Genomic DNA, 22,885 nt, shown 5'->3' on the forward strand with positions numbered 1-22,885 from the left:
AACCTGCGCGCGGGACGCGAGCCGAGGCATCTCCAGCTCCACCACCCATGCATGCAGACTAGACATCAAGCCAATAAACCTCATTCACATGACAATCCGAATTGAGATCTTGAATTCTTATGTCTTCAATACATGCAGCAATGCTAAATTAGCATTCACCCTATCCATCATGTCTTTGCTTCAACGCGCCCAAATGCAACACTCCAGGACTAAAAGCCAAGCGAGAAGCCTTCCTTTTTGTTACCCTTTCTTTAGGAACAAAACGCCCATCTCCCGTTACCCCGGACGAGTAGTAAGTGCTTTTTAGCCGGGAACTCATGCCACACCAACCTTATTCAGACCCTTCAACGATCCCAAGCTCAATGCCAAGCCTTGGGAGCGACTTCTTATGCGGACGAACCCGGTGATGGGACCACTGTCGCCTTCCTTCTCGATGCTCAAGTTGGCCAGAGCGTCCTCACCTTGTTTCTGTTAGCGGCGCAAGTCTAGGGTCGGGCTGTGCAGGCTTACCGAAAACACTCCTGGCATACAAGTTGGCTGACAAGAACTGGCAGTCGCCCTTCATCGATGCTTCTGGAGTCAAGCAGCTCATATTGGTACATGCCATGAGTTGCTTCAAGAAATCACGTAGCGTCTTGGCCTTGGAGTTGATGTTGACCTTGTTCTCCCACTCAAACTCGGTCCACATGGTCCGGAATTGCGTTTCTGTGCATTGCGCGGGCTTGATGTAGTCCATAATGTCGACGTGGACGTCATTGAGAATGACAACGTTGGAGTCGACACCCTTCTCACTGCGACATGTTAGCAATTATTGTAGACTGTCGAGGTGAATGACTGACCCTTCGTAGATGATGTTTCCAAAGATGACACCAGTGTCGGTAGATGAGACTGCAAAAGTAAGCATATGAGTCGACACACGCTCATGGAGAAAGACTTACCCTTAATCGTCGCTTGGATGTTGATGAAGTCGTGGGGTCCAACGTTCTGCGTTGAAGGGCGCTCGACTACCTTGAGATCACCGAGTGTTGCGAATTCGATAGTGAGGTTTTGTAATGTCTCAGTTGTCTGGTTCACGAGAAGAACATCGAGAACGATATCGAATTGGTGAACCTGGTAAAGTCAGCAAACAGTCTCGGTAAGTATAGATTGACGCACCTTGACATAGGCTTCTGCGTAGACTGAGTCTGAGAAACCAGTCAACTGTACGACGCGACTGAGTTTGGATGTGAGATCCTCAGTCGCAGTGTCGCCTCCAGTGGCGAGTTCTAGATCTTGCTCGACACCGTCACTGCCATCCGCGTCCTTCTTCTTTAACTGGCGGATGTTGAAAGAGTCATCAACGTTGACAGCCGACTTTGCACGCTCGGAAGCCTCCTTGGCTGCTCGCTTCTTCTCTTCCGTCTGAACCATCGTTCGGAATGATCTCCGGGTGTCCTCCAAGAAGACAGTCTCAAGCTCCTTTCTTTGCGAGAACTCGGAGAGCGAACGAACACAGGACATGATACGGTCGATGGAGTCTTCGTCAATAAACGTCTTGACGAAATGCGACTGGCCAACACGGATGATTGAGATCATTATGAGCATGGCCTCGGCGCGGAGAGCGTTGGTGCGAGCGTCGTCCTTTGAGATTTCCTTGTGGCGCATGACAAGCTTGGTGAGAGTGCTGGACAAAACTGTGGCAAGATAGTAGTCGCCGTCGAGGAGAAGTTGTCGTAGTGGAGGCTTCTGTGAGTTCTTAACCGCCTCGAGCTTTGCCTTGGCAGCGGCGGAGGAAGTCAGAGCACTTTCAGTTGCATAGGTGCCGTCAGCGAGCACTTTCCTTGATCCGGTTGGAGCTGCCTTTGCGTGTCCGTTGACTTGTTCACTACTCTCTTTGCCCTCTGATGCATCGTCCAGCAGTCGTTGCTCAGAAGCAAGAATGGGAATCTCGCCAAGTGATGAACGGATACCCTTCCATGCGTCACGGATATCCTTGGCCTCGAGGGAGAACTCTCCGATGATCCAGAGCACACCACGGTAAACCTTGCCGGCGCGTACTTCGCCAAGAGTCGAGACCAGTCGTTCGATGATGGAAGCTCTCAAATCTGGGAAGCGCTCAACAACCTCCTTGACAAACGAAATGACGTCGACTGCAGAAGCATTGCTGCTGACATCGGAGATGAAGTCCATGAGTGATCCGACGACGCTTGCTGCGACTTCGGGGAACTTGATGGCGGCGGAGTGTATCGACGAGATGAGGAGCGATCTGTATTCGGGGTTCTTCTCGTATTGTTCGTCCACCGTCTTCATTAGCTCCTTCTTCAGCAGCAGGACGACTTCCTCGACATTCCTGCTTGAGATCATCTCCATTGCGATGTTGAGCGATTTCTTCCGGACGTCCAGGTCGGTGCTGGACAGCACACGGAGAACCTCCATTGTCAGATCATCAAGGACTCCTTCATTCTTGTGTCGTAGTTGGTCAACCCTCTCCAAGACAATCAGCTTGACATTGTTGTCGGGCTCCTTGATAGCCAGCTCCACAAACTTTGCAGCAGCAGCCTTTACGGCGACTGGGTTGCTTGTGAGGGTTGTAAGGGCGTGGGCGGCCTCGTAGATGACGGTCGAGACTTGGGATTCGAGGAGGTCGAAGATCAAGCGGAGGTAGCGGGCCTTGTTGGATGGGTTTACAATAGCATCTTTGCGGATAAAGTCTAGTTCAGCGAGAAGGAGAAGCTCTTCGTGGTTGGGTATGGCGTCAAAGACGGTGCTGAGGTATTCGAGAGCCTTTTCATGGCTGACGGAGACGAGGGCGGCGAAGGCATTGCGCTTGCAAGTCGGGTCGTTCTCGTCGTCTAGGAATGTTACCAGAAGATCGGGCGCATCTGGCATGAGTTCGGGGAGATGTGTGAAGATGGACGCGATAGCGAAGGTTGCGTTCTTTCGCACGTATGCGTGTCGGTGTGCTAGGCACTGGCGCACCGGTTCTACAGCTGTCAGCATGACGTTTGGGAGAATGGAGGATATGGCTCTTACGTAGTAGGGGCTCGACAAGTTCAGCATCTCGTAGCTTGGTTCTGTTGCATGCATCAGCAATGTCCGGGGTGACGGCTTGGTGTATCCTACACGAAGCGCAATGTGTTTCCTCGTACGTATTCGTTGGGCGCCTGCAGGTCGAATCGAATCGCATTACTAGCACAGTCAGCAGCCGTTGCACTCGGCGTTGGCATCATGTCCTACCAGACGAGAATCCATTCCTGCCGTAGCTTGCCCTGAGCGTCGTGCTTGGGGCATACCTCGAAGAAGAAGTACATGAGCTTCTTGAGCGGCTTCGACTTGCTGGGCATGACGAATCGGATAATGTGCATGAGTAAACCGGCCTGGGGGTCGCCATTGAGCATAATCGAGAGGATCTTCTTCTGCAAAGCTGTCAGACGGTCGCATTCACTACCACCATCGCGGGGCACTGCAATTGCAAGAGCGCACCATAGTCTCGATCTTCTGCTCATCGCTGCCCTTTTCCAGAGCATTCTTCAGCTCATTCTGTGATGGTACGTCGGCAGCATTGTCCTGGTGCACCTGTTGTTCTCCGTCAGCTTCCCCATGTCCCCAGACCCACTGCCAGGTGTTCCTACCAGACTGTACGAGTTCTCGAGGAAGGCCGCCATGATGCCCGTCTGGCTCTGGTATATGCGATGGTCCCGAGATATACAGTATCCAGCTGCGATAACGTGACTCTCAAAGGCCTTCAGCCCTCAGTGTCCCTTGGTGTCCAGAATAAGTGGGATGCTACGTGTATCGATCGACTTGGGCGGTGCAGAGGGTCGTGAGCTTTGGCGCAGCTGCAGGCAGGTGGCGGGGGTGAAGAGACGGAATTGCCCTGGCGCGAAGAGGTTGCTTCTTGGGTATCGGGGTGCAATGCTGGACTTGGCTGTTTACCTCCAGGTGTCTGCTCGAGAAATGGTCGCTCCAAGACCGCCCTCGCTAGGCTTGCAGGGGTCCGGCCGCCAAGATCTCCAACTCACCTTGCTGCCGTCCAACATCAACACCACGACGCGCAGCTGAACACGGCGCATTTCTATACGCGCAATTTTACACATCAGCCATACCCATCCGCAAACATGACCACCAACGAGCCATTCTATCTTCGATACTAGTATGCAGCCTATCGGCCTCGAGAGCACGTGCAGTTATTAACATTTTCGCAGCTCTGGCCACCAGGGCCGATTTGGACACGAGTTCCTGGGTGCGTACTGTCTGCAAGAGAGTTGCGGATGAGAAAAGTTGATTGTTGATCAGAGTTCGACTTTCGGGTGCTTGGAGATGGCCGCAGCGCATCTGCCCGTTATGCAAACAACTCCAACTACCGCAACGATAGCCTTATCCGGAAAGAGAGTACGAAATGCCCTGCGTCCGACGTTGCCAGTTTCTAACGCATCGTCAGTGTGTGTCAGCGATGCGTTGGTAGCCGAAATCAAGCGCATCGTCAAGGACAGTGAAATTCTCAAGTACGTCTCGAGCAATGGAAGCGCACACAACCATCTGCTAATCAGTCCTCCAGAGAAGATGACACAAAGTGGCCTCAAAAGAACAAAGATGGTCGTCAAGAGCTGGAAATTCGGTTAGGCAGCGAACACATCTCCTTTGAGGTAGCCTTGACCATGCCCATGACTTGTATTGATATTGACGATTGCAGACTGCAAAGATCGGCTCCCTCCAGGACGTGCAGGACTCGTCGGATCCAGAAGGCCTCCGTGTTTTCTACTACCTGGTACAGGACCTCAAGGCTCTGGTCTTCTCCTTGATATCTCTTCACTTCAAGGTACGCATAGCGCGCATTCGCATGTCGAGCATGCAAACTCACAACTTTACAGATCAAGCCAATCTAAGTCTCTCGCTGCCACATGTGAGCCACAGCAACGCTGCTTTTGCCGATAGCGCGCAGCCACTGCAGTGTGGCACAACCGCAGCTTGACGTCGAATGACGCAAGGACGGCGTATGGAGTCAACTAGAGGAACCACATCGTTTGTGGCTAGTGTCACCTGGTATCCGTGAACCTGTCGGGGATGATGATGTAGGAAAGAGAGGCGCCGCAAGGTCATCTGACCACGACTCGCTAGGTCTGACGGGGCGGCTCGGAAAGTCGCCATAGCACACTTGGCAAGGAACAATAATATGCTTCACAAATGTTCACAACAAGATCAGATAAAGGCTTCCTATGCTACCCACCTGGCCGTAGGCGTTCAGGGTTTTGGCCCCATGTCATCCCACGTGAGACTAGCGCCTTTTCCCCGCGTAAGTGCAGCGCTCAGCGACCCACTAACCGCCTAGACACGTCCGCCGAGTCCAAGTCATCCATCCAACATGCATACTTGCCCATCGCCACTACTTTTGGCCCTGCACCTCTGTACTGTATAATCGCACTCTCATCTTCCCTCCGTCTCATGTATAACCGACCCGTACCTTGCTTGTAATCTCCTCGCACCTGCTATCGGACGATGCCGACGCCCGACGATGAAGCCATGGTCTCGCCGGTGGAGCACGAGAGCATCGCTGGCCGCACGACCTGTCCGCCAGAAGATGCGCGCATTATCCCTACCCACGAATTGAATGATACACCAAGTCCAAGTGTGCCCATGCAGCAGCCGACTCCCTCGCCGCAAAGCTCGCGCGAGCCTACCCAGGCGCCCGACGATATCCACAGCAAGATATCAAGCACCAACATAGAAGCACCAAGCAGAGATATACCCACCCCCATGACCGCGACCGACGATGGCACCGAGGAGCAACGCACGTCTCAGGCTTCGCCGCTTTCCACGGCGGCGCCAGTTTCGCTGCTCGCCAATCACCTGTCGTCGCCGTTTCCTGCGCATAGGGTGCGTTGTATTCAGCATGCAGACCGAGCATTGCGCAACGCGAACATTGCTGATGGCGATACAGTTCATACCAAACACATCGTCCTCCCTCCTTCGGCCCGGTAGTCGCTTCGTGGGCACTCAAACCTCTGACCGCCAGAAGTATGAAGTCGAAGTCGAGATAAAACACGTCGATATGCGCGAGTCCTTCATGTGTGGCTACTTGCGCATCAAAGGCACGCACACGTCTTGCAGTACAATGTACAGAGCTGGCAGGCTGACTAGTCCCTAGGTTTGACCGAAGACCATCCCAGCTTGACGACATACTTCGAGGGCGAGATCATCGGAAGCAAATACACATTCATTACCCAGCACCCGGAATGGGGTTCCAACGAAAAGGTCGACCGACAACATTGGGCGCGGTTCCCTGCATACAAGCCGCTGTCAAAGTACTCCTCGCGCCAAGAACTGGTGACCAAGGACTGGATGCAGAAGGAGCACTTGTTCATGCGATGGAAGGAATACTTCCTCGTGCCAGACCACCGCGTCAGGACAATAAGCGGAGCGAGCTTTGAGGGCTTCTACTACATCTGCTTCAACCAGGTCTCGGGTGGCATCGAGGGCATCTACTTCCACGCTAAGAGCGAGAAGTAAGTCCCATCCCCCATCTCTCCCTCGATATAGAAATGCGCTGACCCCATCGCTAGGTTCCAGAAGCTCCAACTGGAACACGTCCAAGACTTTGGATGCCAGGGCGCAATTGAATTCCGATAATGTTGATGATTGAAACGAGAATTTGGGCATTTGGGTGTTAGGACTTAGCATTTGGGCGCACACACCGGGCTTGATCACACTTCTTGTATCGTATTTTCTTTCCCACGGACCATGTGCAGCGTGCGATAAGGTCGTAGGGCTTTTCTATAGTAACGTCCCTGGAACACCCAGGTCATGAAGTATTACGTCACTTGGCGATTGGCAAGAAAAGCAGCGCATCGTTGCGCGAACGGCTGTTGTGTTCACCCAATCTGCACTGGTGGACCAGAGACCCTGGCGCTAGCAAAAAACTCGCTTCGTGATACGCAACTACCGTAATCGACTATTACCTCAGCACCTGTGCATCTACTCCTCGACACCAACAAACTTACTTGCCCATCCAGCAACTTGCCGCTATATTCGGACATCACGCAAACATGCCAGGCGAACCAGCAAAGCGCACAAGGCGCGAAGAATACAGGAAATCCCTCCAAACAGATGAGCAACAAGGCGCACTACCCAAGAAGAAGTTTTATAGACAACGCGCTCATGCAAATCCTTTCTCAGATCACTCTCTCACGTAGTAAGATTAATTTTGATGTTTTGATTTCTCCCGAAAACAGCCAACTAACATGGACATAGCCCTACGAGCCCCGCAGACATGGACTGGGCCAGTCTGTACCCCAAGTACGCCAAACATGCAAAGAAAGAGATGGGAGAGGCGCAGAATGAGTCACATGATGTTAGCATTGAAGAGCAGCAGAAGCTTAATGCAATTACGCAAAATGTCGAAATCGCAGACATTGGATGTGGATTTGGTGGTCTACTCTTTGCCCTTGCACCCAAATTCCCGGATACATTGATACTAGGTAAGGATAACAACTTCACATGCCCGCACAGCTCCCATAGTCAAAAGAAAAAAAGAACCCGGTTGCAAAACAAGGAAACAGCCAGCAAAACACTCTACACATATATGAAATGATTATTGGAAAAAAATTAACAAATTTTGCACAGGCATGGAGATTCGCACCTCGGTAACAGAATACGTGCAAGAAAAAGTCCGCGCCCTCCGCGTCCAAAACGCATCAACAAATGCCTACCAAAACGCATCCTGCATCCGCGCCAACACGATGAAATTCCTCCCCAACTTCTTCCAAAAACACCAACTCGGTAAAATCTTCCTCTGCTTTCCCGACCCGCATTTCAAGCAGCGCAAACACAAGGCGCGCATCGTGTCGTGGACGCTCAACGCAGAATACGCCTATGTGCTGCGTCCCGGCGGTATCGTGTATACGATTACCGATGTCGAGGATCTGCATGTGTGGATGAGGGGCCATTTTGAAAAGCATCCGAGCTTTGAGCGTGTGGAAAGGGTGTTTGAGGAGGGGGAGACGGTGGATGGGGTCGAGGGCGTGGGTATGGATGAGTGTGTGAAGGCGATGAGGGTGGAGACGGAGGAGGGGAAGAAGGTGGAGAGGAATAAGGGGTTGAAGTTTGTGGCGTGCTTTAGGAGGGTTGAGGATCCGGCTTGGCCGGAGAGTAGTGGTCCTTGAGGTGGAGGGGGCGGGCTGGTTGGTGGAGGTTGACAGGAGTGAGTCGGAGGGAAAGACGGAAGTATCAGTTATATGCTCGGTTTTCTTTGCACAGATGAAATGCTCTAAACCACAGGGAATGGAAGTTTTCTGACTCAACTGAAACTTTGATGTACACCGAATGAAACCAGACAGAACGTAGTAGACTTGGCTGCGAAGTGGTGTTCGATACGCTCAGTTCTTTCTGCAAATCGCGTTCGTCACACCCCCGCCATATAATCATATACCGCATCTCTCACCGCAGCGCCCGCAGAGTACCCTGTCACTGGATTGGCTATGAGACCACCGATTCCTACCCGTGCTGGTCTGTATCACATAGATGCGTAGCAGTTCTTGTTCAAGACTTGGATGCCACCGACTTATTGACATAGTGTATCAGATGTCATAGCCATGGACATGACATGTATCAAGCATTTTCTGGTCTACCTCAGTTTGGAGAATTCGAATGAAGTCACCATGTCAAAGTCAGCAGACTCGACAGTGCAAACCATCCAAACTTATGGCTATATTTTTCGTATCCCCAAATACAAGCGAAACAAACTCATGTCTGCTCGGTCGTCACGATAAGATGTGCAAGTAAAGTAAAGCCAGTCAGGCGAGATTCTCAAGGCGCGTTCAATCATTGGAATGCTAATATCTATACACTATCCAGAAGCATATATTGTCTAGAGCTTCCTGTAGCCCTGAACTCTGATCTTCTAGAAGTTGTGCAAGTAGTCTCCGACAAAGCGCTTAGTCATTTCCTCGACAGTGTTGATATCTTTGAATCCAAGCCCCTCGATGATGTCCGCGGCCTTTCCTCCCAGATCGGCCATAGTGTTGGAAACATAACGGTGCTGAATCAAGTCAGTGACTTTCCATGGTGGGTGATTTCATCACAGCTCACTGACCTGGTAAGGCTTGTAGTCCTTGTTGTGGAAAACAAGGAAACGCTTGGTCTTGTTCTTGTCCTGTCCGTACTGGAACTGGTCATCGACCTTCAAAGTGAAGTTGTCGCCGTCCATCTTCTTCGACTTGAACTCGTCGAGCTTGTCGGTTTGGATGTAGATGACACCTTCGGAGCTGCCTGATCAAATCTCATAAGCCTGGAGGTATCGATCGAGGAAAGGAGTTTACCTACCACCAGACTTGACGGTATACTTGCAGACCCAGTACTCTTGATTGCGCTGGCGCAATGACTGGCTCCAGGTCACGTTGACCTTTCGGCCTTTCTCACCGCCGAGGAACTCGGCAGGGACGTAGATGGTGTTATCCTTTTCGACGAGAGAAGACATGGTGGAATAGTGTTGTTTGAGTTTGGTGAAAAGAAGACGGCTCTAGAGTAGTTGTTGGCTGTTGATGAGATGAGATGAGATGAGATGGAATGAGATGATATGTGGATGTTGGGTGTCTTTATACTTTTCAAGTCCGTCTTCTATGCTGCAATCTACGGTAATACTTAGGTGCTGATCAATGTGATTGCTCTCCTCGTGCAGCTCCACCTGCGAAGTGACCAACAAACATGGCGTGTTTCGCACCGTCTGCTCTAGATCATCGGGCTTCAGCTCGCCATTAGACTTGAAGCGTCCGTGCAGTTGTCGTGAAGCGCTTGAGTGTCATGAAGCCGTCACGATGAACATGCATACAGCTGTGCAGATGTCGGTCGTGTCCAGCTGATCGCTGTGGTGTTCGGCTGTCCCTTCATTGGCTGGATGCCCGGTGCCGGGACGGGCCGGGCTTCCTGACAGTTGATAGGTACACATCCTGACATGCAGTTTCTCTAGATCACTCCTTTCGTCCACGCCCTTGCATATTTCGCGGCCCGCTGAGCTGTGTGGCTTTTCACACTGCATTCGACAGGACGCTGCCGGGCACCCCGCGTTCTCGGCCATCAAAATGGACCCTGGGGGCTTGCCACAAGCGAGCTGAAAACGCCGGATTCTGGTAACACGCGAGGAACATACACGCTACGAGCTTCTCGCCTCAATTCTGATGCATGGGGTATTGTGCGCACATCGCAGAAAAGACCGTACTATCGCCCGATCGGTTGTACCCCGCTTCAGTCACCTCAATATGGAAGCGCGTCGTTGAGGACTACTTCTTTCGGTCATTGTGGCTTTCATGTAGCTCCCATCCCCCGTCGCCAGTCGATTGGTCGAGTAAGCGGTACACCGCTCCTGTAACTTCATCCACATCACGCAGTACATACTGCTGTTGGTGGAATGCTATGAAGACCGCATTGGGCGATTGATTTGAGATACGGGAGGCGGGGGTACTTCTCGCTACCATGAGAGCGAGAACCTTCCAATTCTGGATCTGCGGTATACCACTCTAGAGACAGCGAAATATGGAATGATTGACTACCAACGACTCATGCCATGCAGCTGTAGTGGTGGTGGCTGTCTGAAAGCTCTATCACGACGTTCCAGCTCGCCAACTAGAGTGTTGTATGCATGTTCAAGCTCATGCGTAGTAGGTGACTGGTGGTGCATATGGCTGTTCGGAGATAGTTGGAGCTGTGATGCAGGTTGAAGACTCCGCGTCACTTAAGAAAGAGCTTAGAGGCGTTACGGGAGAACAACCATCCTGTGCAGCGAGATTCTGGGTATCAGACGTTGTCCGCATTTTTGCAAGTTCTTCCTCTTCACCTTCTGAACTGAGGTTTTGGTTTACTTTACCTACCTGATGATTTTGTCGCATTAGTTTTGCATGTTTGCTCTTCGTCTGCCATCTCACTCCAAAAGTACATCAATATGAGCTTCTGGGACGATCCAGTCTTCGCTGGAACAGCACAACCAATTTCCGCGACAACAGCCGATACCACTCTGAAGCAGTCAGTTGGCAAGATCGAATTAACGGATGATCAACTACAACTATACAAAGAGGAACCACCCAAATTCACCAGTTGGGATGGGTTCTGGGCTGACCCAGTATTCGCGAATGTCGCTGGAAGAGAAGCACCTCTTCCCGAAGGGGAGACCCGTGAGTTCTGGAAGTACGAGCTAGATGAGTCTGTCTCACTCAGCTCGCTTTTCCCGGATCTGTCATCTACAGCATTTGGATCGGTCGCCTTCCGGAAATCGGCCATCGAGTGGTGGTCAAAGCCCATTCTCGACAAGCCAGCTGGATTATATCTCCGGACTGAGATCGAGTTCAATGGTCTGCTCGATGGGATATTCGAAGTTTTCAAGCAGTTCCTTGGCGATGAGGCAAAGCCAACGCTCCGGATTTCTGCGTATCTTGGGGTTACACAGGTACCGGATGGAACGTATGCCTCAGATGGTCTGACATTCGAGGGTTCGTTGCTTGGCTTGAAGTCTCAAATGCCACCGGGGTTAGAGCTTGTCACCATCCTCTCTGTAGGGGTACAGGTCAATGTTGGGAAGACCAACACCACCACGGAAATCGAATCGTTCGTTGCACCTGCAAAGTCAGAAGATGTTAGCTGCGCTATCATCGGCGAACTGCATGCTTCTTTCCCTGGATTGACTGGTCCACTCTTGTTAGCATACAAAGCCTCTCTTGGAGAGACCTTCTTGAGACTGGATATGACCATACCTGGGGACGGAAAATGGAGGAGCCCACTTGGTGTTGAGTCATTGCTGGTAAGTAAAATTATGATGAACTCAGGTCCAGTATGCCAGGCTGATGGTTGCTTTTAGCTCGATGAAGCGAAATTCTCGATCAACATCCCACTGCCAAAGACGGTCGCCAAGCCGAGTGACGACACAGTCCTAGCTGCGTCCAAACAGGATGTTCAAGCCCTAGCACCAACAACCGAGTCCCAAGAGCAGACAGCTTTACTCCCAGGTGGAGCAACGGCAGCTCAGCTTGACGCATCGCTATCCTTTACTGTGTCGGCGAAATGGAAGACTTCCAGCAATGGCGTGGTCAAACTGACTGGTGCTATATACAAACAGTATCCCGATGCATCATACATCGAAGGAACATTAGAGAGAGTCACCTGGAGTGACATAAAGAAGCTGTTTTCCGATATTCACGGCGAGGATCTGGCAACTTCCGATCATGAGATCACCTGCGAGAAGCTGACTATCAGGATCTCCAAAGCTCAGCTTCTGCTCAGAGGGTCGCTTTCCATCGATGGGAGGCATTTGGCCGCAGCCACCATCGCCATCACCTCTGCCGGTATTCTCATCAGAGCAGATGTGCATGAGTTCTCCATAGATGACGGCTACGTCACTATTCATGATGCTTCGCTTACCCTGATGATTGGCAAAGCGGCTACTACAGCCTCTCCTGAAGGCAAGGAAAAGCAGCCAGAGACAACTCAGAAAGGCTGGTATGGTGGACTCGAGGTCGCTGGTCGGATCACGATTAAAGAAGGTGTCTCCAAGCCTATGGATATCAGAGTCGTCTTCACTGGTGGAAAGCAGAACGGAAAGATGTTTTGGGTGCTTTGTGGTAGCATGGACTCTGATGTGTCATTGAGAGACATAGTGTCTTCTATCGATGAGCATTCCGAGCTTGATCTTCGACTAAAGTCTGTCTGTCTTGTGGCCTCTAACATAGACAGTCCCAAGTGTCATCTCAACACAAACGGCTACGTGATTAGGCCTGGGTTCTATCTGTGGGCTACTTTACAGAAGATACCGTGCATTCAGATTGGTGGGAAGGTCAAAGAGCCTGCAGCAGGCGATACGACACAGCTCTCTATTGGTTGGAAGAAAGGCAGCAAAATTCCAAACGTCTCGATCTTCTTACCGAAGTCCTTGAAGATCGACATCGGCCCACGTTTCAGGACGAACAGGTTCGAGCTCCAGATTGGTAGTGACCGTAGCCTGCGCTTCGTGGGGGGCTTCCAGGTGCGCATGGACGACAATACCGAGTGGCTACAATTTGATCTTGCCACGGAGGTCAAGGCATTGGAGGTCGCTGGTGAGCTGGTATTCACTGGACATATCAACAACCCTTTCGGACTCAGCAAGGAAATCACGATTGGCCCAAAGCTTGCTTTAGGAGTAAAATTCAAATGGCCTGTACTCGTGGCGACAGGTCTACCTACGGGTGGTGGTATTCTAGGCTCCTTCTACCTTGGTAAGGTCAGCCCAGACAACGCATATGGGATGGCGCTCTACGTCTGTGAAGATCCCAAGGACATGCTGATCAAAGTCAATACACCATCCATGGACTACTACAAGCTGATCCAGTTTGTCGGAGCCATTATGGACAGAGAGGTACCTGCCACAGACATGGAGATACTTCAGCTCAAGGATGTCGATATCTACGCCAGTGGAGGGGTAGCTTTTGCGGGTGACTATTACCCCGCGGGCATTCGGTTCAAAGGGAAAATCATTGTGTTTGATCATGAGGCGGGCATGGACTGCTCGCTCACTACCGAAGGACTTCGACTGAAAGCATGGCTTCAAACCATCGAGCTCGGACCACTCAGTATCGGCGGTACTATGACACTACCAGATAAACCTGGTGTAACTTTTGCGTTGTTGGATCTGGAGCTTAGTATGACGACACAGAAATTCATACTCAACGGCTTCGTGAAGATCTTCAACCTCTCAGCATCCATCGACCTACATATACAGCTCATGCCAGATCCAGCCTTCTTCTTCAACTTCGAGTTGCTATGGAGCGATCTTCTCAGCATCAAAGCGAAGGCTTTTATGATCAGCAAAGGTGAAGAGAAGAGCCTCTCGAGGAAGCTCGCAAACGCGGACTGGACTATTGATGTAGCTATTGAGCAACAAATTATCCAGAGGATGGTTGAGACGATACGAACGGCCTTGGAGAAATTCCACGCTGCTGTGAAAGCAAAGATCGCGGTCGCTCATGGAGCAGTTGCGGCAGCTGAGGCAGAGTACAAGGCCGGAATCGAAGAAGCGCAAAAGACCTTGATATCTAAGCGTTCTGAGTATAACCGACGCCACAATGAGCTTGATGACAAGATCGCGGCACTGGAGCGTGAAGCCAACTCTGGGATGAGCGCACGCAATAAAGATATCCAAGATGCGAAAACCAATGAAACAAAGTCGACACAGGAAGCACGCCTCGAGCGGGACAGAAAGGTGTATGAAAAAGAGAATGAAGTCAATGCGAAGAGGAACGAATACGAACATCAGGAGCAAAAGGGTCGCCACGATGAAAATGCTGCTCTATCTGCAAGAGAGCTCAGGAAGCAAGACTTCTATGCGAAATTCGGTGAAGCTGACGCGTCACTTCAACGAGCACTGAACGAGTTGTCCAACGCAAACCGTTCAGTCGATTCGATCCGTGGTGAAATCGATCATGTCGAATGGCAATTGAAAAACGGACCGTGGTATCGTGCTCCAGACTTGGTAAGTTTGCCTATCATCACCAAAGTTTAGTATTGCTAACATCACCGACCACAGGGCATTCAAGCTGGCGCACTATACGCCGCGTTGGGAACAGCGAAAGCAGGCTTAGCTATTGCAGAGGCATCTGTACAGTTGGTCAAAGACACAATGAACTCCGGACCATTCCAAAGCATGAAGCAGGTATGGTTAGACGCCAGCGAAGTCTTCGAAACAGTAAAGACGATGGCCGCCAAAGCTGTACAAGAGGCCCTAAACCAGTTGAAGATCGCGGAAGGCTTGTTGTCAGCTGCAAAGTCCGCAATCGAGGGCGACTTCGAAAAAGCGAAACGGGAAGCCAGAGAAGTGGTCGACAAAGCGCAGGAGTCATACAAAACCTACAAGGAGGCGCAGCGTATTGAAGGAGAGAAGTTGCAAATCCAACTAGAACAGCTCAAGAACAGCACGCAGGCAGCCGCCGTTACCACTGCAGAGGCAGCGCTCGAGGTCGCTAAGAACAACAACATCGCCTTCAAAGCTGCACAGGCGGGTCTCGACGCTCTCGACACAATCAATGATGCTGTCTACACAACACTCGATGCAGCGGTACAGGCTGCGGGAACGATATGCGACATCAGGGTGGCTCGGCTTACGGGTACACTTACTGCTAATAAGCAAGAGCAGAAACCGTTCAAGATCTACTTGGAAGGCACGCTGCTGAAAGATGAGCTGAAGTTGAATCTGGATTTCACGCCGGGCGAGACTGGCAAATTCCTGAAGGACGTGAGTTCTGAGGCACTTGCGCTGATTACGCCGGGGAAGAAGAAGACGGTATAGACAGAGATATGAGTGCGCATTCTGCTTTTGCAGCGAACAAGTGTTCTTTATTCGAGAGACATACCAGCTATACTGCCATCTGGAATTTCACGTGATGAAGCAGCGTTTCCGTAAATCTCTTGCCGAGGTGCTTGGGCGAGAAGGCCACGCATGACTAGCGTAGGGATGCCTGACGCTAACGCCAGGCACCAGCGCAGACGCGTTTATTATGAACGCGAACCCCTCACCTCGGCCATCTTCATTTTGCCTTCTACACGCAACGTCTGTGTGGCCCTGACTCTGAAGTTATGGAGGAACTACCAAATGAACTGCTCCTCCAAATCTTCGGCTACCTGCATACACCGCCAGTAACAGACTTCAGTTCACCACACGTAGCCGATCGCTCGCCAGATCTCCATGTCTTGAGTCGCGTCTCTCGAAGACTAAGAGATGTTGCCGCGCCACTCGTCTACGAGTTCATAGAGAGAGCAGGTGATGTGGACAGTTTGGCCTATCGTCAGCTACCACAAACCTTGCTCAACAATATGGAGCTGTGCCGGTACATCAAGAGTGTAAGACTGAAGATGGAGGACGGCTTTGAAGCCGGCGACTTTTGGGCGGGCCACGTCATGCTTTCGGGAAACGAGAGCGGGGACGAGGAGCGAGTGGACTACAATGAAAGACACTGTCGCTATCAAAAGCGACGTCCGTGTGACGCACAAGAGAGTGATGGAAAGGGAGGTGATGACGAAGTGGAAAAACTGCCAGCTGATACCCCAGAGCACTACAAATGGCTTGCCAAGCTCATATCAGCCATGGACAATGATCAGGAACATGCTGACGACCAAGACCTTCTTCAGCGAGCTATCCTTGGTGAAGATGTACTACTTACACCATGTGTCCTCTCTGCACCTAATCTGGAGCGCCTCTGGATCCGCTTACCCAAATTACAGTTGGACGGGAATTACACAAGCTTCTTGCTGAACAGCCTCTCCTATAGTGCTCACACGGGTGGGTTTGAAAAGCTCAAAGTCCTTCATCTTGACGTGTACCAAAGTGGCCTCGAATGGTCAGTCAGCCAAGTGCTGTTTTTCTTTCGTCTTCCCAATCTAGTCGATCTCACGCTTGGAAATTGCGGTAGCGTGAGCTTTGATATGGATTGGGATGAATGGAGGGATGGGCAGTGTCTAAGGCCTGATCCATTCCATAGAAGAATCTGGCCAGATAAGAACGACGCGGCGTTCATGGGAGAGCCCTGGATATGGCCTCTGCGCACTTCTTCCATCACTAGGCTATCGCTACTCTCTCCACGTTTCAGTGGATCGATAATAGCAAACATGCTACTTGCATGCAGAGCAATCACCGAGTTCGAAGTATTATTGCCCTACAAACATGCACCTTTTGATAGCACATTCTACGAGGACGTTAGTACAGCCCTTCTTGGACATACCGATACTCTTGCCAAATTATCACTTGGTGACCAACTAGCAACCATCAGGCGTTGTCTCCCGTGTAGTCCAGGCCTATTTCGCATCGGCTCCTTATTGACCTCGCTCAAGTTCTTACGAATTAATCCGTTCACCATTCTCGGCGACGACTCTATGAGGCGGTATACAACAGACACGTCTCCTGCCTTATCAGACGCTCTTCCGGACACGATCGAACATTTGTGGCTTGACCTAGCCTGCAGTCCATTCTTGATAAATTTCAACACATACATCAAAGATCTGTTCGAAGCTCGTCGAAACGGTCGGTTTTCTCACTTGAAGAGTATTCATGTATATTGGTATAAGAAGTTGTACACTTCTTTTGATCGTGTACCCTCCTACCTCAAAGACCTGTTGAAAATCCGTGAGCAAGCGTCGGTGCATGTACCCACTATCAGCTTCGATATTTCGGTGCGAGTGGATTGTTGGACTGCGGGTAAGCCACGACCGAACAAGCCTTGACGTGGAAGATAAGATGCTAATCAAACTCAGAGCTTGCGGACGATGGCCTGAAAGAATTGACCGACGTTAAAAGATGGTGGTACGTGTCCCCACTGGACAACTATCGCAGATATGACGTGGATCATAAAGATGGTCGGCGATATTATATTGAAGGTTCTACATGCAAGAGATTTCCAAGGACATCAGAAGAGATGCAAGACGACTTAGACCACGGGTACTGGGGAAGTTCGTACTGTAGTTAATAAAAGTAGCGTCAGATGAGATCAAATGTAGGGTGTGACTTGGTATTTAATACAATCATTACCACGCGAGTCCATTCTAGAACCCGACTACAACGGATACAAGACCCACGACAGCCAACAGACCCCAAGAAACGCTCATGCCCATGGCACCGCTTTCAACAACCTCCGGCGTACCGACTTCTTTCACGTCATCGATTTTGCAGACGGTTTTGCATTTCTTCTCCGACCTCTTTCTCCCAAACAAACTCGTCGTATCTCTCTTATCCTCCTGAGGCTTACCAGTGTACGGTCCACTGGTATTGAACGTCATTTCGATCCACTGAATATGGAACTCGGCATTATCGCCCACTTCCATATCGCCACTCCACTCTCCACCATCGCTCCACATGTTCAGGACCATGAAACTCTGCTCGCGGGGTACAGAGTATGTGTTGGAGGCGACTTGCTTCTGGTTGAGGTACCAGTAGCTGTTCTTGGGCAGCCAGTCGATACGATGTGTTTGCCAGTCGTCCCAACGTGGAAGATCGGTGGGGCCCACAGACGCGGCAGCCACTTCATTGCCGTCCTTGCCTACTGAGGGCTGGTTTGTGTAGCGGATCTGGTCTTTGGGGTCGTCGGTCAGGATCTCGATATCGGATTCGTTGTCGTCGTCGTAAAAGGTGAAGAATCCTGCTACGGCTCCCTTGGCTCCTTGAACACGACCGTACATGCGCATGGAGACGTGCATGAGGTTTTTTTGCTCGTTCTCAATCTCGCCAGATGTCTGGTAGTCGTCCATGCGCGATGTGCGGAGTGCGAGGTAGGACGTCGAGTCCTCTTGGCCTAGGAAGATGTTTGCGAAGGAGTTGTTCATTGGTGTGGGGAAGTCTTCGGTGGACGGTTTGCTCCAGTTCTGGATCCCCCAATCGTAGTTCCACGCATCGCTGTTGAAGAGATCCGGCTGCCATGTCGACGCCAAACCCGCGTTGTCTGTATCGTTGAGTAGCGGCGGCGATTCGCTCATCGCGCCCGGGAGGTTTCGGAAGTCGTAGAATCGGTAATACTGGAAGTACTCTGGTGTATTCGAGTCTTTGCCGGATTGCACGACATAGCAATCACAGTCTGCGTTGTTGTCTTTCGGTGTTTCGCTCATAGAGCTAGTGTACGGATTCGCAGCGAGTGCAGGTTGGGCGAGTAGTGCCGTGAGAGGCAGGAGCAAGGCTCCTAGAGGTGGAAGGCGAGACATGGTAATCGATCTGCTTTGGGAGTCGTATTCGTAGTGACAGTATCCGAATAATTAGGTAACAAGGATGTGTAGAATGAAGACGGGTGATCGACAGCTAGTAAAAGGTGAATAGAAGAGCGAACGAATGTCACCTAGCCATCAACAATTACAAGAGACAAGGAAAGAAAACTGCGCTCAATGATGCTGCAACAAGCTCGATGATGTAAAGTGGTGATACCAAAAGTTCAGCGCAAACGCGGGTCAGTAGACTCATATACTAAAACGTGCAGTGACGCCCGCCCGCTACTCCCGCTTACACGGCACCAACACCAGTCCAGTCTCGAACACCGCCCGCAAGTCGTGCTTTTTGTTTGCGGAGCTTGTCCTAGCTACATTCGCTAAGGTGTGTCTAAGCCAGAAACGCGCGCGCGCTGGAACTGGAGTAAGGCAGGGCACTAAGGCAGGTAAGCTGGAGTAGCCACAGGAAAATATGGCGGATACGAAACGCAGACACATCACATCACACCAGCGGCGCACTTTGTTTCTGCACTCAGCCACACTACATCTGGACTTTTGGACCTCATGACAGGGGTTGTAAGGTTTTCATAGGGTCTGCGCAAGTGTAAGCTTGCGATCCACCCCTGGTTTAGGCTGCTTTGGGGGGGTTTCGGTAGCGTCGATGTGCCACCGGGAGTTTCGGCGTAGGCGCCAAGGTGGCTTGACTCTCCGAGTGGTTCGATGTTTCCTCTCTGTCTAGGAAAGTGCTGTAATATTTGTTGATAAAACAAAGTCCCTCTTGCCCCGTGAGACTAAATGAGCATTCCGAGCTATCATTCGGTACATGGAGAAATGACGGTGATGATGATGGCGATGTTGTTGTTGTTGTAAGGTTGTAAAGCGGCGCAGACGGGTCATCAGGAAATGACAGGCATCTTCGGGTCACCAGCCACATCCGCCCACATGGGCCGGCGCCAACCAATGCAACTAAGTCCCAAAATAGCCCTGATTCAATACCCTCAAATGCCGCGCCAACGCCAGATTCGTCCGTATGAGACGACCATACGAGCACGTTTCCACCCGTCTAGCAGACGTGGAGTTTGTCATGCTCTCGTATCCTTCATACTGGCGCGGGGTCTGGAGGTCTTGGGCATGTTGGTCAACTTGGCAAAAGAGATGATGAGGGGTAGGTTTGATTGAGGTGTGTATGACGCTTTTGACGCGAGGTTCTGGTGTGGCTAAAGGGGTTGTAGTATTGACGACCATGTTACAATCGATATATTTACCGGTCAGCCCCCTGAGCATCTCCCCGGCTTGTATAGACAAGCATTGCTTCGGCATGCGAAGTGGTGCGCCACAAATTGGCAGCTGAAGGACCCCTTCCGAGTCATCAAACTGCTCACAAGGTGACTAATGGCTCATATCCACAGCCTGCAGCGTATCTAGACTCATCTTCTGACTTTTTGACATATCAAGGATACAAAGCCAAGTCTATATGTGTAATTGATGTTTTGACAGAACGTACTCACCGACATGGTCAACGTTCGCTGAGCGTGTTCCGCGATGACAATTCTTGGGTACGAAGGATTAGGACGGTGCATGACTACTGCCCAGCACACTCAACCTCGCGTATACTAATAAAATCTCGACTGTCATTGCCAACCCGCTACCTACCAAGCAACTGTTATTCACCTGGCAAGCATTTCCTCATATTTCAGCCTCGCGAGTTCTCCAAGTGGATCGTTCTCGTCCTCCCAGTCGCTGTACTCAAGAAATTCCTCTTGCCTCTCAACAAAACGAGCATTTTTTCAATACTGAGTAATCGTAGAAACCGGTTTTTGATCTCGCAACAAGTGCGAAGTCTCTGCAGCCAGGAAGTCCGTTTGGCGTCTGCCCATATTGGCCATGGCCTTTGATATCCTACAGCGAAAAGGCAGTTGCTTAAAGTACAAACCTTTCTATCGCCAAATACACATTGTCACTTCAAATGTAGCCATTTCTACGGCCTTATCACGGGAAAAAAATCTCTTCTGGCACTGGGAAGCTCACTCACTCCATTCACCTCTCTGTCCACGTTCAGCTCCCAAAGTTTTGACGGGCGCTTGAAACTTCCAAAACCTAAGAAGAAGTAACCCCAACCCCCCCAGGTGTTGGCCAAACTACTCTAAAAGTTCAGGTCAGGTACATTGGCCTCGATCGCTTGACTCATGATTCGCAAATCGTAACCAATCAGCCTCACCACCACTATCACGCATCCGACGACGCAAAAAAAAAGGTAATCAAAAACATACAACAGCGGGGATTCGCTAGTGGTCACCCACCTAACTACTAATCCGCCGGTACACTGCTTGTATATGGCTGAGCGGACGGCCACTTGTGTGATAAAACCTGCGCTTCTTTCGTCAATGCTCTCCTCGACCAGAACCTCTACTTCGCTTAACACCTGCAGAAGATTCGTGACCATGGACCAGCTTCCACAGGAGTTAGTCGATCGAATCAGCAGTTATCTCTCTGTCGATGACCTGAAGAACACACTATTGCTGTCTCATGCATTCCGCTTTCCCGCTGAAAAATACTCTGGGGCGTTTACAACATTCGCTCTAAACGAAAACAACGCTGAGAAGTTTATTGGAACTTTTTCTGGTCATCGGCTTCTGTATTTACGCGATCTTAAATTCGGGATCTGCCTTCCTCGTCCTGAAGACAACGAGCGTCGCGACGACGCGGACCAACTGAGCAAGCATGACAAGAGCTTCACTCAACAAATCACGTTTCTTTTCAAGACTATGAAAACGGTCGAAGACCTTGCAGGGAACCACAATAAACCGGGAACAGTTCGACTAGCGATAAGCCCTCCCAGGCGACCGATTTTTGCCGAACGTTCACTCTCGTATCATGATCACCTAAGCTGGCGCGTGCATTTGCTAGAACCCGAAGCACTTCCGTTACTCGAATCGGTTCGTTCCCTGGAGGTAGGGGACGACTGGGACGGGTCATTCGGCGGAAGAGCAGAGTTTACGGGTTATAATTCGGGGCGAGTGAAACTCGACTACCGTGTGATGGTCGACCTTGTCGTCAAGTTGCCGAATCTTGAGTACTGGGGCTGTCGAACTGGAGGCAATGAATGGTCGCCGAAAACTGAACAAGAGGCGACAAAATATCTCACGCAAGATTGGGCTGGTCCACGTCGGGACACAAGACAGGATTTTGCAAAAGCTCTCTTGTCTGCACGTCTTCCAGGTTCACTTCAGCGTATTCGTTTAGACTTTCTCCACGATCTTGACGAAAGTACGCAAATCGACCATTTCACAGCACAGCCTGACCTGGTAAGCCCGGCGGCCAATGATCTTTTCAGCACCAGTCTACACCATCTCTCACACCATCTCCGACGGCTTCACTTGCGTGTAGTAGCAGATGAAACGCTGTTCTGGCCCAAGGATAACTGCACCCCTTCCTGGCCAAATCTCGAGAGTTTCATTGTCACATTCCACATGGTTAACCCGTCGGGACAATGGTATTTCATAGGACCAAACGGCGAAGGGCGTGACACGGCTGCATTCAACGTCACTAATGCCTCATACCCACCGTTGGAAACAAACTCCTATGACGAAGAAATGGACTGGCAGATTCAGATGGAGGGAGATAGGCGATACAGAGGGAACGAAAACAGCCGCATGCGCATCGTGCCGAACGATACTACACTGCGGCCGTTCCTTGTAGCCTTTGCTAAGGCAACATCAAATATGAAGGCTCTTCAAGAAGCAATGCTCTGGTGCCCCCTTGCGTGGGCGCCTGATGATTATTCAACGACTGACTGGCTCCAAGAGAACTGTCAAGACGCGGATAAACTCGCTTGGGGAGTGCATTATCAAGCCAAAGGTGAGCCCAACGTTACTCGGCAGGGTGAACGCGTTCTTACGGAAGTTCCTATGCTCTGGTGGAAAGCCGGCAAGTGGCGTCCGGATCCTGAGCTCCATGAGCTTTTTCAGCAAATTGGTCGTACGTCATGGGGCGACGGTGTGGAGGAACACTGGGAGGATGAATACCATGGAGACGGGTTGGTGGATCGCGGATATTTCGAGTATTGTGCACTCGAAGAAGTCGATAAGGTGGGGCGGATCCCACCGCCGAACTAAGCATCTATGGTGTCCAGCCACGGTAACACGGGCACAGTTTCCTTGCCCTTGTCTTTCGTGTGGATATTCTTCAATTTCAACTTACATAAAAGGAAACGTCT

At 50.9% G+C, this 22,885-nt stretch overlaps 9 protein-coding genes across 9 annotated transcripts; 6 read left to right on the top strand and 3 right to left on the bottom strand.

Moving 5' to 3' along the window:
* Positions 1-95: 95 nt before the first annotated feature.
* On the bottom strand, positions 96-3,926 carry CC77DRAFT_1026342 (coatomer subunit beta). The gene is made up of 10 exons (XM_018526240.1): positions 3,612-3,926; positions 3,463-3,555; positions 3,217-3,395; positions 3,103-3,168; positions 3,013-3,053; positions 1,156-2,963; positions 939-1,110; positions 840-888; positions 511-791; positions 96-461 (listed from the first exon to the last, which is right to left on the bottom strand). Exons 1-10 carry the CDS (start codon positions 3,642-3,644, stop codon positions 316-318), a joined length of 2,868 nt encoding a protein of 955 aa, XP_018379181.1. The 5' UTR covers positions 3,645-3,926; the 3' UTR covers positions 96-315.
* Positions 3,927-4,097: 171 nt separating this feature from the next.
* On the top strand, positions 4,098-4,865 carry CC77DRAFT_1067556 (Mago nashi protein; the record flags this gene model as incomplete). Its single annotated transcript, XM_018529008.1, has 7 exons — positions 4,098-4,132; positions 4,185-4,222; positions 4,276-4,371; positions 4,421-4,484; positions 4,538-4,625; positions 4,673-4,798; positions 4,851-4,865. 7 exons carry the CDS (start codon positions 4,098-4,100, stop codon positions 4,863-4,865), a joined length of 462 nt encoding a protein of 153 aa, XP_018379182.1.
* Positions 4,866-5,301: 436 nt separating this feature from the next.
* CC77DRAFT_593159 (hypothetical protein) lies at positions 5,302-6,902 on the top strand. Its single transcript, XM_018532392.1, has 4 exons — positions 5,302-5,853; positions 5,918-6,068; positions 6,125-6,482; positions 6,540-6,902. The coding sequence occupies exons 1-4, from the start codon at positions 5,476-5,478 to the stop codon at positions 6,604-6,606; spliced, it is 954 nt and encodes a 317-aa protein (XP_018379183.1). The 5' UTR covers positions 5,302-5,475; the 3' UTR covers positions 6,607-6,902.
* CC77DRAFT_1026345 (hypothetical protein) lies at positions 6,540-8,298 on the top strand. The gene is made up of 3 exons (XM_018526241.1): positions 6,540-7,168; positions 7,228-7,454; positions 7,600-8,298. Exons 1-3 carry the CDS (start codon positions 7,023-7,025, stop codon positions 8,136-8,138), a joined length of 912 nt encoding a protein of 303 aa, XP_018379184.1. The 5' UTR covers positions 6,540-7,022; the 3' UTR covers positions 8,139-8,298.
* A 474-nt stretch (positions 8,299-8,772) lies between these two features.
* Positions 8,773-9,799, bottom strand: CC77DRAFT_1026346 (hypothetical protein). The gene is made up of 3 exons (XM_018526242.1): positions 9,298-9,799; positions 9,068-9,243; positions 8,773-9,013 (listed from the first exon to the last, which is right to left on the bottom strand). Exons 1-3 carry the CDS (start codon positions 9,449-9,451, stop codon positions 8,876-8,878), a joined length of 468 nt encoding a protein of 155 aa, XP_018379185.1. The 5' UTR covers positions 9,452-9,799; the 3' UTR covers positions 8,773-8,875.
* An 859-nt stretch (positions 9,800-10,658) lies between these two features.
* CC77DRAFT_593325 (hypothetical protein) lies at positions 10,659-15,487 on the top strand. Its single transcript, XM_018532394.1, has 3 exons — positions 10,659-11,761; positions 11,819-14,464; positions 14,519-15,487. The coding sequence occupies exons 1-3, from the start codon at positions 10,910-10,912 to the stop codon at positions 15,275-15,277; spliced, it is 4,257 nt and encodes a 1,418-aa protein (XP_018379186.1). The 5' UTR covers positions 10,659-10,909; the 3' UTR covers positions 15,278-15,487.
* A 77-nt stretch (positions 15,488-15,564) lies between these two features.
* On the top strand, positions 15,565-17,447 carry CC77DRAFT_1067561 (hypothetical protein; the record flags this gene model as incomplete). Its single annotated transcript, XM_018529009.1, has 2 exons — positions 15,565-17,179; positions 17,236-17,447. The coding sequence occupies 2 exons, from the start codon at positions 15,565-15,567 to the stop codon at positions 17,445-17,447; spliced, it is 1,827 nt and encodes a 608-aa protein (XP_018379187.1).
* On the bottom strand, positions 17,235-19,164 carry CC77DRAFT_1026347 (concanavalin A-like lectin/glucanase). Its single transcript, XM_018526243.1, has one exon. The coding sequence runs from the start codon at positions 18,670-18,672 to the stop codon at positions 17,524-17,526; it is 1,149 nt and encodes a 382-aa protein (XP_018379188.1). The 5' UTR covers positions 18,673-19,164; the 3' UTR covers positions 17,235-17,523.
* Positions 19,165-21,110: 1,946 nt separating this feature from the next.
* On the top strand, positions 21,111-22,784 carry CC77DRAFT_1036077 (hypothetical protein; the record flags this gene model as incomplete). The annotated part of the gene is made up of 1 exon (XM_018526986.1): positions 21,111-22,784. The coding sequence occupies one exon, from the start codon at positions 21,111-21,113 to the stop codon at positions 22,782-22,784; it is 1,674 nt and encodes a 557-aa protein (XP_018379189.1).
* Positions 22,785-22,885: the final 101 nt, after the last annotated feature.

The sequence above is a fragment of the Alternaria alternata genome (assembly GCF_001642055.1).
Source record: "Alternaria alternata strain SRC1lrK2f unplaced genomic scaffold CC77scaffold_38, whole genome shotgun sequence".
Lineage (NCBI taxonomy): Eukaryota > Fungi > Ascomycota > Dothideomycetes > Pleosporales > Pleosporaceae > Alternaria > Alternaria alternata.

Coding starts and splice junctions, on each gene's coding strand:
- CC77DRAFT_1026342 (XM_018526240.1), bottom strand. CDS start 3,644: ATGGCGGCCTTCCTCGAGAACTCGTACAGTCTG. Junction 3,054..3,102: donor GGAAACACATTGCGCTTCGT/GTAGGATACACC, acceptor TGCATGCAACAG/AACCAAGCTACGAGATGCTG. Junction 462..510: donor GTATGCCAGGAGTGTTTTCG/GTAAGCCTGCAC, acceptor AACAGAAACAAG/GTGAGGACGCTCTGGCCAAC.
- CC77DRAFT_593159 (XM_018532392.1), top strand. CDS start 5,476: ATGCCGACGCCCGACGATGAAGCCATGGTCTCGCCGGTGGAGCACGAG. Junction 5,854..5,917: donor CGCCGTTTCCTGCGCATAGG/GTGCGTTGTATT, acceptor ATGGCGATACAG/TTCATACCAAACACATCGTC. Junction 6,069..6,124: donor TGGCTACTTGCGCATCAAAG/GCACGCACACGT, acceptor ACTAGTCCCTAG/GTTTGACCGAAGACCATCCC.
- CC77DRAFT_1026346 (XM_018526242.1), bottom strand. CDS start 9,451: ATGTCTTCTCTCGTCGAAAAGGATAACACCATCTACGTCCCTGCCGAG. Junction 9,244..9,297: donor GTATACCGTCAAGTCTGGTG/GTAGGTAAACTC, acceptor AGATTTGATCAG/GCAGCTCCGAAGGTGTCATC. Junction 9,014..9,067: donor AGGACTACAAGCCTTACCAG/GTCAGTGAGCTG, acceptor GACTTGATTCAG/CACCGTTATGTTTCCAACAC.
- CC77DRAFT_1026345 (XM_018526241.1), top strand. CDS start 7,023: ATGCCAGGCGAACCAGCAAAGCGCACAAGGCGCGAAGAATACAGGAAA. Junction 7,169..7,227: donor TCAGATCACTCTCTCACGTA/GTAAGATTAATT, acceptor ACATGGACATAG/CCCTACGAGCCCCGCAGACA. Junction 7,455..7,599: donor CCCGGATACATTGATACTAG/GTAAGGATAACA, acceptor AATTTTGCACAG/GCATGGAGATTCGCACCTCG.
- CC77DRAFT_593325 (XM_018532394.1), top strand. CDS start 10,910: ATGAGCTTCTGGGACGATCCAGTCTTCGCTGGAACAGCACAACCAATT. Junction 11,762..11,818: donor TTGGTGTTGAGTCATTGCTG/GTAAGTAAAATT, acceptor GGTTGCTTTTAG/CTCGATGAAGCGAAATTCTC. Junction 14,465..14,518: donor GGTATCGTGCTCCAGACTTG/GTAAGTTTGCCT, acceptor CACCGACCACAG/GGCATTCAAGCTGGCGCACT.
- CC77DRAFT_1026347 (XM_018526243.1), bottom strand. CDS start 18,672: ATGTCTCGCCTTCCACCTCTAGGAGCCTTGCTCCTGCCTCTCACGGCA.